At 38.0% G+C, this 13,869-nt stretch overlaps 1 protein-coding gene across 2 annotated transcripts in view; it reads right to left on the bottom strand.

Moving 5' to 3' along the window:
* escl overlaps nt 1-13,869 on the bottom strand; it is a 393,433-nt gene that overhangs the window by 110,033 nt on the left and 269,531 nt on the right. For both annotated transcript variants that reach the window (XM_067136192.1, XM_067136193.1), the window contains one exon: nt 10,636-10,788. In XM_067136192.1, coding sequence (XP_066992293.1) covers nt 10,636-10,788 — 153 coding nt within the window. The remainder of the gene's footprint in view (nt 1-10,635; nt 10,789-13,869) is intronic.

Genomic DNA, 13,869 nt, shown 5'->3' with positions numbered 1-13,869 from the left:
GAATGTGCAGGGGTAGCTTTCTGCACTTTCACTCATTTCAGTGTGTCTATAGTGCGTTTCATAGTTGAAAATAAGAGTGAAATCGTAATTCTCTTGTATTCAGCATTTTAAGGAACGCCACAATATCACATAGCAGGCAGTACGCTGTGCCCATTTACATTTCGTAGACAGCTTTCAAAATGGTGCCGAGTGAAGGTATGGCCCATCTAATCTATAAGATGCAAGGAATAGATATCTAATGCGATATTATTGAAGGCCATACACGTCACGGAACGGTCAAATATTGAAGGCACTACAGACAGTGGACTGTCAAGTGAACTGTTTTACGAAAAAAAAATAGAAGACAACGGATTGTTAAAAAAACTCCGTCTTAAAAATTTTCATCGGAGAGTGAAGACGCAATTGGCGAACGCGCTACATAATTTGAAGAAGACGGAAAGATTTAGTAGAGGTACTTGAGAAAAAGGGAACGTCGTAGTAAAAGAAACGACGTAATTCACCAGCCGACGAAGAAGAGCTGATAAAAATATAACAATAAGCAAGATACGATGAAATACGCATGGGAGGATCTCGACAGCAACCGAGCTACATTCTACAAGGAAGAAGCAAGTGAAACCTAGGAGACAGATTCTCTTATGGGAAGAAGACTACCTTGGTCTTGTTTCAAGAGAAGAACAACAATTTTTCGACATTTGCAAGAAGCAGCCAATATAGATATATATATGCAGAACTTAACCCGACGAATTTAAATTCACATCTCTGAGAGCAGCAAAAAGAAATAACAATTGAGGAATTATTATCGATGAATTTATCATACCGTGGCTATTTACTGCTCTGAAATCTGCATTTTTGTTGCTAACAGAAGTAGCATGATGATGGCTTGCTAAATACGCATGATGGACCAAGCTGGGGAGCAGTACATCCTTACCGGAAGACCAACCCATGATGAGGAAGGCAATGGGAAACCAGAGGAAGGCAATGGGAAACCAGACGACCAACCCATGATGAGGAAGGCAATGGGAAACCAGTTGACCAACCCATGATGAGGAGGCCGAGGACCTACCAGACGACCAACCCATGACTTGACCGCAGAGCCAACTACATCCGAGTGGAGGCGGAACAGCTGGACCAGATGTAACGATAAGCGAGCTAAGTCATTTACATTATTTAATTACATAGTTTTTGGTTCGCGTACACAGGTGCTTTTGGCATGTGCCGATAAGTTGGTTATAGAAACCGTGGAATTTAAAGTGCAAGTGAATAATGAAAGTGATGTGTGAGATATATAAGTCCATAGTAATACGATTAAGCAGTGTAGAATAAGATTTTTGTATGTTATATATATACATCACCGCATATTGGTCAGAATAACTCAGAATAACAAGTTGAAAGAAGTGTCTTTAATAACAGCTGATAGTAATGACACATTGAGGAATTGCAATGAATTCATATTGGTTATGCTATATGTCTATGTCACGTTTGGTATGCGCGGTGGTAATGAATGCATAGAATCACGTACTCTTTGCTTCGCAATAAGTGCATTGAACTCAGCTTTAGGGTTATGATAAATAGCGATATTGAAATGCGTTTATAAGAAAGGAATTGTGGCATTTTGACATGGTAAAGTGAATATAATCGCGACATGGTGTTATGGAGGCTATGATAATTAAGATGTTAAGTGAATGTGGAAATATGGTTACAATAGTGGTAACTCGACGAAGTATGTTGTTGTATATGAAATGCAAAGGTTTATTAATGTATTACGTAGAGGCCAAGGAGTGCCTGCAGCTTAGGATATGCCATGCCACACTTATAATAGGGAAGGAATTATGTGAAAGGATACAGGTACGTGAAATTGACCACACCGCGGAGATGAGCTAAACCAAGGTATGGATGGAATTCATTGAAGTAGAATTGAATTTGTTACGGGATTATATGTCAATTGTAGATGCTTTCTTCCAATTACGAGAATATTATGATATGTTTTATGACGGTGATCTTGACTAAATGCATTCATGATACCTATAAATGCGGTAATATATTCCCAAGTACAAATACATATTATTTACATTACGACTGCGCATATGAATTCAGTAACTTGCCTAAACGAGAAATGTTATGGAATATAACAGAGAGAGGGCACATTAAGCCTCAAATACGTGTGTATGTCGACCAAAAATTTATGTTGAAGTTAGATAGATAGCTTATTTATCCTGAGACGGAGTTTGTTGGAATTTACATTCTTTCAATGAGTAATGGTTAGGAAATGATAGGCTAGGAGCCAGATTTAACAGGCACTAGGGAGAAATGCCTTAGTCCGTAAGTCGTTAGCCATGAGCAACATAGAAGAAAAATCAAATAAATGAGTTCAGATTTATGATTTGCAACGTATAATTTAAATATTATTTATAATTCAAATATAATTGAGATATATAGTTCGAAGTTATAATTCAGAATTAATTTCAAGCTTAGATCTATTTGTTGATCTTACATTCACTTCAGATTAACTGTACGTCTATTCAGATCTATTTAGCCTAGGTTCATAATGAAACTGAGCAATCTTAACAACATAATGATATTGGTGTCGTCTCAAGGACTTGATTTCAAGGAGGACCGTAGATGTCCAGTGATTAATTGTAAATATTAGTATCCGATTTTGAATTCATGACAAACTGATGTACATAACTTATTATATTTATTTTCTTTTTCTACGAGCCAGCGCTGACTCTGAACTTTACTTGTAAATAAGACCAGACCAAATACTACCCCAAATCAGATTACATTTTCATAGAGCATCTGTTTATTCACTAAATACTATTATTGTGCTTTTTTATAATTTGGTGTGTTATGAATTCTTTCATCTTGACATAGTTGATAAGTTAGTTGGTAAGATATGCGAACGAACGAATGGGTAGATACCGGATTTGAATATATTGAGTTCTCACGTCGTTGGTACCTTAGTTAGGAGAAATATTTGATTGATATTATGTCTATATCAAACGACCGCAGATAAGTTTACAGTGGACCGCCATTCTCTTCGACCTCACGTAAAGCGAAACCTAGTGTAAAATCTCCAGATTTTACTTGACAATCGGATACCCTGAGAAGAAATTGAGCTGTTGGGAAAAATGTCCGGTCAACGACTGTGTTCAACGCGGAAAAGCAGAATCCACGAAAAGTGGCGAGGGTTGGCATTTCTGAATTCGCTGTTAATTCAAAATCACATAATTGGAAGTCCGATTTCTGTATTACAAAGACTTCAAATTAATGAGGTTTTACTGTATCGCGAAACTAACATCAGATTTTGCCGTTGTGTCTATTTCAAGTATTTACATTGCACGAAAAGAATTATCCACCACCGGTTGTGTTACTGTCCAGTAAAAAGAGACCACGTGTGAGAAGTGTTTTAGGCCCATATTCACCAACGTCAGTTACTTTTGTTGTTATCTTAGATTTTCAAAACTCGGATAATGTCATTATCTCGGATAACGCTCACTTCCGTATTCACCACAGAATTTATTATCTCGGTTTACCAAAATTAAGTTTTCGTTTCAATCCGAGTTTGAACCGCAAATTTTTCATACTAACGCACGTCCGCACGAAAAACAAATGACTACGTGCTGCCGCTGCTATCGAAATGTAAACCAAATTTATGATTCCATTCTGGGTTTGCAAATAATTTGCATAAATTATGTCAGCTATTGAGCAGAAACGAAGAAAGAAGCGTAGCATGACTTTCCAAGAGAGTGATTGTTATTAAATCTGGTGGCAGAAAGCATTAACAAAGATAATAAGAAATAAATTATGGCCTACCCATTGTATATTTCACTCAAATTATAAGGCAGTATTTCTTCGTTCTTTATTTAAAAGTCACCCAGTCGTGTACCGTACAAGATATCATCGAGACTTCATTTTAGGCTTATCTGTGTTGGGAATTCCAGCTTATGTTCGATCATACTGACAGTTGCAGGTTATAAATTTCATTTTCTTTGTCCGTATTGAAGATCTATTTGTGATACAAATTCTTATAATTTTGTTAAATACCACCTATTCAATACAATAAAAACATAGTATAAACTTATATATTTATTAAGATGTTGATATGGTACATGTTTCGCTCCTTTTTCGTGAGCATCATCAGCCAATTATTATTGACTAAGATCATGAAACAATTCTTTTGGATTAAGATTATGCCTATAAACCTGATTTATTTTACAAGTCATATAACAATAAAATTATGTCTTTAAGTTAAAACATATTTGTCTAAAATCTATCTAAGTCTAACATTTTATTGATGAAACTCATCTGGTGAACATCCTTTAAAATTATTTTAAAAAATAAAAACTTTTGAGATCTGGCTAATTGTATTGATTCAATGTTGCTTAACTTGTAAAATTGTTGTTAAAACTTCATTAACTATATTGACAATTTTCTGTAGTTGATAATATGTCTATGTTATGGACATTTGACTTGTTCTCGTTGTTGCTGGAGTAACATTTATACAAATGTATTGGCATTAATTTTATATTGTCAATAGGAGAATACTGTTCGTGAACAAACTTGTTGATGAAACACTTTCTAATGTGATATAGAATTTAAAATGTTCTCGTATGTTCCAAAATGGCTAGTTGGTATATTTTTATTTCTGCTGCGTAATTGTTTAGTCTTACTCCTAGCCTCTTGAGAACTACTTGTTTACAAAGTATGTGCAGGGGTAGCTTGTTTACTTGTTTACAAAGTATGTTCTCAAGAGGCTAGGAGTAACACTAAACAATTACGCAGCAGAAAGAAAAATATACCAACAAGCCATTTTGGAACATACGAGAACATTTTAAATTCTATATCACATTAGGAAGTGTTTCATCAACAAGTTTGTTCACGAACAATATTCTACTATTGACAATATAAAATTAATGCCAATACATTTGTATAAATGATACTACAGCAAAAACGAGAACAAGTCAAATGTCCATAACAACACAGACAATTATCAACTGCAGAAAATTGTCAGTGAAGTTAACGAAGTTTTAATGACAATTGTACAAATTAAGCAACATTGAATCAATACAATTAGCCAGATCTCAAAAGTTTTTTTATTGTTTTAAATAATTTTAAAGGATGTTCACCAGATGTGTTTCGTCAATAAAATGTTAGACTTAGATAGATTTTAGACAAATATGTTTTAACTTAAAGACATAATTTTATTGTTATATGACTTGTAAAATATTATAAGATTTGTCAATCAGGTTTATAGGCATAATCTTAATCCAAAAGAATTGTTTCATGATCTTAGTAAATAATAATTGGCTGATGATGCTCACGAAAAAGGAGCGAAACATATACCATATCAACATCTTAATAAATATATAAGTTTATACTACATTTTTATTGTATTGAATAGGTGGTAATTAACAAAATTATAAGAATTTGTATCATACTGACAGTGTCGAAGCTTTAGATAACCTAAAATGTGTCTGGTCGTCGTAGTCCTCGAAATATGCTGCACGTACTTTCATTCATCTAAGACGTTTGTTCATTGCATAATCTGGATCATATTACTTGTTGTTGTGATTTTCTCTAGCAATTAGACATTCCAGCCGTCTACGGGTAGCCATCTTGGAAGGCTATTATCTTAGATTTCCCATTTCACCGGCCAACCAATCTCCGGTAAAATTTTAAACCGAGATAATACTCGTTATCCTACATAATGTTGTTAGTGAATACAAACGTAACTGTTATCTTGGATTACGTAGCATTAAACTAAGATAAAAGCCAACTCCACATTGTAAGTAATTTAGGAGTTGATTCCAGTGATGCAAGAGACAATGAATCTTCCCATCTACAGGGAATCGAGCCTATTGCAAGTTCAGATTAATGAAATACCTGTCACGCAAGTAGGCCTACTTGCTCATTTTCATGGAAAATATATTTCATAGCAGTGATATTTGCGTAAAGACCACGTGGACCTCGCGGAGTGATACAAAATATTTGTTTATGCCTACGTTACTCTTTCGATGGAAGGAATTTTAGTCCATTTCATTTTTTTCAAAATGAGCCTTCTTAAAATGAGGGTGCGAAAATTATTCGGGTAAATACAGTATTCTGATAAGCTGTTAAATGTGAATGATATCACACACATTACATTAGATAGCTTAGTTAATGATGGAAGACACTATAACAGATCTGACATGGAATGATATAGAATACACATGGAAGTACATCAAAACAGGAAAATCTCAAGCATTGTTGAAGTGTGTGGTGAAATGATCAGATCTATGGGAAATACAGGAAAGCAGTGGATGTATAGACTTCTTCACAAGATATGGAAGGATGGGCAGATACCAGCAGATTGGAAAAAAGGTATCATCATTCCACTATTTAAGAAAGGTGCCAGGAAGAAATGTTCCAATTACAGAGGAATCACATTAATTCCCAAGTGGGTAGGCTGTATGAAAGGATTTTAGACAGAAAAATAAGACCATTGATAGAATTAAAGTTATCAGAGGAACAATACAGATTCCAGAAAGGCAATTCAACAGTTGATCTAATATTTGGACTGCGTCAGCTAATGGAGAAGTATTATGAACAAAATAAGGTCCTTTGGCTGGCCTTCCTGGATATCAAAAAGGCCTTTGAAGCTGTAAGCAGGGACAAAGACTGGGAAGCGTTGAGAAACAGCAGAATCAATAATGACATAATAAAATGAGAATTTATATGAAGACATCAGTAGTCGCGTCAAAATACCATCAGGAATGACGGAACCCTTTAGGATAACTACAGGCCTAAGACAAGGTGGAGTTCTGTCACCTCTCTCTTCATTATTGTGATGAATGAGATTCAACAAGTATGTCAAAACGTTGGTGACAACAAAATGAAAGTCATCATGCTATTTGCGGACGACATCTGTATATGGGGAGATTCCCAGGAGGAATTTCAGGATCAGATCAATGCATGGACAGTAACAGCTAAAATGTACGGCCTAAGATTCAGTCAGGAAAAAAGCGAAGTGTTGGTTTTGCAGAGAAATGGTCAACCTGAAGGTTACATTGAAATAGAGGGTAAACAACTCAAGATCTCCAACAAATTCAAATATCTAGAAAGCATGATATCAGCAACAAGCTCCATTGAAGAGAAACTTACCAGCAGGATTCAAGCCAGAGGATCATTCTATAGAGTTGTCCAAGACCTAATATGGAACCCAAAAGTACCACTGAAATCCAAACGAGCAATTTATCTGACTTATTACTTGCCAATTTTGGGAGTGAGACCTGGACCATGAGGAGAAAGGATGAAGCAAGGATTCAGGCAGCTGAAATGAGATTCGTCCGAACAATGGTTGGCAAAACAAGACAAGATAAAATTCGTAATGAGAACATCAGGGACATGGCTCAGGTTGGCAGAATGAAGGATAACATAACTCTGCGTAAACTCAAATGGTATGGTCACATGCAAAGGACGGATCATGATCACATACCCAGGAAAATGTATGATCTGCAGTTAAAATATTCAAGACGAAGAGGGCGGCCAAGAATGCGATACACAAACGGTGAAAAACGACATTCAGCAAAGAGGAGGGGACTGGGACAGCATTGAAGAAGGAGAAAAGTACGAAGACAGAAGTTGGTGGAGGGGCTTCATTCACCGACTCATCATATACATGGAACCACGTGGGATATAGATAGTATTCAGTTCAGTAGTACCGGTACTAAAAGAAATTGTTGCATTATTTCAGATTGCTTTGTGCTTTGTTGAACAAAGCAATGCATCTACACCAGCTGATGTATTGTTTAAACGGTGGCGCAACATAGCTGCACGACAGCGCAGCACCAAGAAAATTCAGAAGAAAATCACTGATTTTATAAAATGAGTGATGATATGTAAACATTTTAATATTAATATACAGTATGCACATTTGTTTAACAGAGTTTATGCATTTTTATTTCGACATTTAAATTCCGAAAATACTTACCATGCGTCATCCGAAAAAACGTGTCAACCAAAGTGGCTCCGCCCCCTTTATAAACGGGTTCTACTGTATATCTAACCTTGGATTAAAAACTTATTGCCTGAAACACTCATGACAACATATCCAAACATTTTTAAAAATACAGTCCATGTGTTAACATACGATCTCAGATCTACTGAGAAAAAGGAAAAAAAAAACTCGTCTTCTTATAGTGTCATGTCTTGTTTAAAATATTGTGAGTAATGTATATATGAAGAACATTGGCGATGTTTGTAAAGAAATTTGACACTTCATTGGAAAAAGGAGTGTGGATTCCGCCTGCAACTTAAAAACCAGATACAAAATATACACTTCCTTCCCAAAAAAGGATTCATAAAACATAAAAATCACTAAATAAGATCAATACAATCATCAGAAACGACTGTGTTCATGTGTGCTTGTGCATGTTCGTATTGCCTAGCTCATATATTCCTTCGTCCAAATATCCAGTTTCCAGGATTGGTATCATACTCCTTAAGCTGGCCCCACACTGTAAGGGTAGCGTGCGTGTCTCACTTGGAGGATCTGGGTTTGATTCCCAGCCAGATCAGAGATTTTCACCTGGATCTGAGGGCTGAGTCAAGGTTCACTCAAGTTTATACAATTAGAATTCAGGAGCTATTCAACAGTGAGATGGCAGCCCTGGTCTAGAGAGCCATGAACAATGGCCAAGAGGACTTGTCGTGCTGACCACACACACCTCGTAACTTGCAGGGCTTCGTGAAGGTGTGTTTCCATCTCAATGGCGTGAGGGAATTGTGATACCAATTCCGATGCCAGGTAAAGATACAAAAATTCTAGATAGTTATAGGCCAATATGTCTTACAAATGGCCTTTGTAAACTATTTGAAAGGATGGTTAACCGGTGTCTTGTGTGGACGATGGAAAAGGAAGGTCCCTTGTCTAACTACCAATGTGGGTTTCGTTCTTAACAGTCTGCCACTGATCATATGGTGATTCTGAAGAGTGCCATTCAGGAGGCCTTTCTCCAGAAGGAACACCTAGTCGCAGTGTTTTTTGACCTGGAGAAAACTTACGATACTACCTGGCGATATGGGATTCTCTCCACACTACACCAGTGGGGATTTTGGGGAAATTTGCCAACATTTACTGAGAAATTCATGTCCCTCCGGCTCTATCAAGTCTGAGTAGGGGATGCATTTTCTCAATATTACATTCTGGAAAACGGAGTAACTCAGGGATCGATACCGAGTGTCATGCTGTTCACAATCGTCATCAACGGCATAGTTGCCGCTGCTGGGCCCGCAGTCATTCCATCGCTGTATGTAGATGACTTAGCTCTATATTACAGCTCCGGAAGGGTGGCGTTTGCTGAAAGACCACTACAGCAAGCTATTAACCGAGTCGAGAACTGGGCCCTGCAACATGGTTTTCAGTTTTCAGCGGCGAAAACCTCAGTTGTACACTTCTGTCGACGTAGGCTTGTGCGTCTTGAACCAGAGCTCTGCTTGCAAAACAGTGTCTTACCAGTGGTAGAAACCTGCAGATTCCTGAGTCTCCATTTTGATAAGGGACTAACGTGGCAGTCCCACATCCGTCAGCTGAAGGTTGCCTGCTTAAGTTTCTCAGCGGCACTTCGTGGGGATTGACCTTGCGGTGCTGTTAACGTTTCTACAAGGCAACGATCCTCTCCCGAATGGACTATGGCCGTGCAGCTTATGGCTAAGCATCAAAATCTATGCTGAGCCTTTTAAACAATGTTCACCATAGTGGAGTTAGGCTGGTACTGGAAGCTTTCCGTACTAGCCCCATTCCCACCCTATTCGCTGAAGCGGGAGTTCCATCCTTACACTTTCAATTACCAAAGGAGACTTTCGACTGTAGTTCTAGAATTTGAATGTCAGAAATGAGGAAACTTACAGACTGACAGATCGAATACAATCAGGATGTTGGGAAAAAAAAAAAAAAAAAATCAATCTGTAATCATACTCTGTAACTGCAACAACAATAGCGGAAAATTTAGCAGCTGCAACTGGTGGTGGTGATCATTGTTTTGAAAGGAAGTACAACTAGGGAACCATCCTCTATTAAAACTAATCAGAGGAAAAATTTGGAACATGTGCAACATTTCAGGAAATAAAGACATTGGCCAAGGAAAGACAAGGACCACTAAGGGTGTGAAAATGAAAGACTTCCTAACCCTTGACTGCTCTGCTGCCATCGGGGTAGGAAAGGAATAAGAGTTGACCGAGAACGGTCATACATGATAGACAAAACTAAGTGGAAGCAATGCCAGGACTCAGCTAAGGATCCTGTGGCTGTCAAACCATGCTCCCAAATTAAGATCCCCTGGGGCCCCATTAAAATAGGCAGGGGATACCATGAGTGTTATTCTACTGCCCCCACCCACATGGGGACAGCCACACAACTAGAAGTTGTTGGTGCAGTACTAAAATACTATAAACACACATTTGCTACCAAAAACATTCTCTACGTGAATGTAACCAGTTTCAGTATCAACAATGAGTGCAGGATAAAGCACATGACATGGCAGTTATCTCTGTTACCTGGTAAGCTCATGAGAAGAAATATATAACAAACAAAAAAGCTGAACTAATTTAAGGGTAAAAAAAAAAACTCAACATAGAGATGATTATATTCAAACATACCTTTTGCCAAAAATCCATTGCAAATCTGACAAACCAAATCTCACATTCCTTGTATTCAAAGCGATGTATGATGGTCACGTTGGTTTCACTCGACCTGAGTTCTTTGTCCTCGAGCCTGCCTGGCTTCCAGCAGACGATGCAGTTCTCACAAGACTACAAGGAGAATGTTACACAGTGTTACACATGTATTCACAACAAACAGAAGTTCTAGCCCTACCCAGACTGTACAGTTCTTTTATTTCACCATTCCTATAAACTGGTTGTCAATGGTATCAAATTGAAAGACAGTCAAGGCTATATGATGATCCATAGCTCCATTCATGTGAACTCTCTCCTTTGAATTTTGTAGAACACCGCTATGTGCTATTTTGTTTGAGTATCTCATTCATTGATGAATATCATTTTGAAAGTATAAGAGTTGCTATCTCCTCATCTCCACTGCATGGAAATGATAATTCTGCCCCCATTATTGGTTTAAAAGTGATCTGAAAACTGAAGTGCATGTATCGCAATGCAATCTACATAGGCCGAACTGGTAGAAGCTTTCTAACATTATAATGGTCACAAATACAGATTTTCCACTATGCACATATGACCAACTGTGGATTACTTCATATTTTTGAAAACATTTACATTGATATAGACCAGGAAAATAATCCTAATTACAACCTCAATGAAATATCAGAAAGATTAATATTCTCCTAGAAGAAATTTTTAGACATAATTTTAAAACTGAATATACATAAAATTTGAACTTCTCTAACCTCCCTGTCTGCTTCTTCCCATTACCCCTACACTCCATTTACAAACCCCTCCCTTCCGACACACATGTTCCACTCCAGTACTAGAGTGCTGGGCTAGTGCACACGTACTGACCCATGAGGTGAGCAGACAGTTAATTCCTATCATATCCCATTATATTATCCTTTTCCTCCTCCTCATATTCCCTTACCCAGCTCTAGCAGGACACTTCTCCACCTTCCTCTCTCCTTCCACCATTTTGTCCCAGTCCAGGTTTTTTCTTCTAGCACTTCCCTTTATCAAATCGATCAACCTAGTGCTACGTTTTCCTCTTGTTCTCTTTCCCTCAAACTTCATCTCCATCATCTGTTTTGGGATTCTCTTCTCCATCCTCTTTACATGTCCAAACCATCTTAGTTTTTTCCTATTGATTCTCTCATTTAGGTTTACCTTTCTGACCTTTCTCACATCCTTATTTCTCAATCTGTATTTCATGTCCCTCCCGCTCTCTCTGGTACGAGTAGGGAATGCATTTTCTCAATATTACATACAAACATATATTATCATTATAGACTGTTATGCCTTTCAGCGTTCAGTCTGCAAGCCTCTGAGAATTTACTAAACGTCGCCACAATCCTCGATTTGCAACTAGTGTTGTGGTCTCATTTAGTTCTATACCTCTTATCTTTAAATCATTAGAAACAGAGTCTAACCATCGTCGTCTTCTTGCTTCTTACTTCTTACTTCTCTTACCCTCCATAACAGATTCCATAATTCTCCTAGGTAACCTATCCTCCTCCACTGAAGCCGGTTTATGCGTACAGCTTCACCCATCGAGTTCAATCCTAAATTAGCCTTTATCTCCTCATTCCGAGTACCCTCCTGCCATTGTTCCCACCTGTTTGTACCAACAATCATTCTTGCAACCTTCATGTCTGTTACTTCCAACTTATGAATAAGATATCCTGAGTCCACCCAGCTTTCGCTCCCGTAAAGCAAAGTTGGTCTGAAAACAGACCGATGTAAAGATAGTTTCGTCTGGGAGCTGACTTCCTTCTTACAGAATACTGCTGATCACAACTGCGAGCTCACTACATTAGCTTTACTACACCTTGATTCAATCTCACTTACTATATTACCATCCTGGGAGAACACACAACCTAAATACTTGAAATTATCGACCTGTTCTAGTTTTGTATCACCAATCTGACATTCAATTCTGTTGAATTTCTTACCTACTGACATCAATTTAGTCTTCGAGAGGCTAATTTTCATACCATACTCATTGCACCTATTTTCAAGTTCCAAGATATTAGACTGCAGGCTTTCGGCACAGTCTGCCATTAAGACCAAGTCGTCAGCATAGGCCAAACTGCTCACTACATTTCCACCTAACTGAATCCCTCCCTGCCATTTTATGCCTTTCAGCAGATGATCCATGTAAACTACGAACAGCAAAGGTGAAAGATTACAGCCTTGTCTAACTCCTGTAAGTACCCTGAACCAAGAACTCATTCTACCATCAATTCTCGCTGAAGCCCAATTGTCAACGTAAATGCCTTTAATTGATTTTAATAATCTACCTTTAATTCCATAGTCTCCCAGTATGGCGAACATCTTTTCCCTCGATACCCTGTCATATGCTTTCTCTAGATCTACGAAACATAAACGCAACTGCCTATTCCTCTCATAGCATTTTTCAATTACCTGCCGCATACTGAAAATCTGATCCTGACAGCCTCTCTGTGGTCTGAAACCACACTGGTTTTCATCCAACTTCCTCTCAATGACTGATCGCACCCTCCCTTCCAAGATGCCAGTTAATACTTTGCCTGGTATACTAATCAATGAGATACCTCAATAGTTGTTGCAATCCTTCCTGTTCCCTTGCTTATAGACAGGTGCAATTACTGCTTTTGTCCAATCTGAAGGTACCTTACCAACACTCCATGCTAATTTTACTACTCTATGAAGCCATTTCATCCCTGCCTTCCCACTATACTTCACCATTTCAGGTATAATTTCATCTATTCCTGCTGCTTTATGACAATGGAGTTTATTTACCATCCTTTCCACTTCCTCAAGCTTAATTTCACCATCATTTTCCTCCTCCCCATGAGCTTGGCTGTTCGCAACACCACCAGGATGATTTCCTTCTACATTGAGAATATGTTCAAAATATTCCCTCCACCTCTCGAGTGATTCCCTGGGATCTATTATGAGTTCACCTGAATTACTCAAAACACTGTTCATTTCCTTTTTCCCTCCCTTCCTAAGATTCTTTATTACTGTCCAGAAAGGTTTCCCTGCTGCTTGACCTAGCCTTTCCAGGTTATTACCAAAATCTTCCCATGACTTCCTTTTGGATTCAACAACTATTTGTTTCGCTCTGTTTCTTTCATCTACGTACAAATCCCTGTCTGCCTCGGCCCTTGTTTGGAGCCATTTCTGATAAGCCTTCTTTTTACGTTTACAAGCTGCGATCACTTCTTC

This window comes from Anabrus simplex, chromosome 1 (genome assembly GCF_040414725.1).
Source record: "Anabrus simplex isolate iqAnaSimp1 chromosome 1, ASM4041472v1, whole genome shotgun sequence".
In the NCBI taxonomy this organism is placed as follows: Eukaryota; Metazoa; Arthropoda; class Insecta; order Orthoptera; family Tettigoniidae; genus Anabrus; species Anabrus simplex.
The sequence above is the reverse complement of the archived record's forward strand: the minus strand, read 5'-3'. Positions and strand labels throughout refer to the sequence as shown.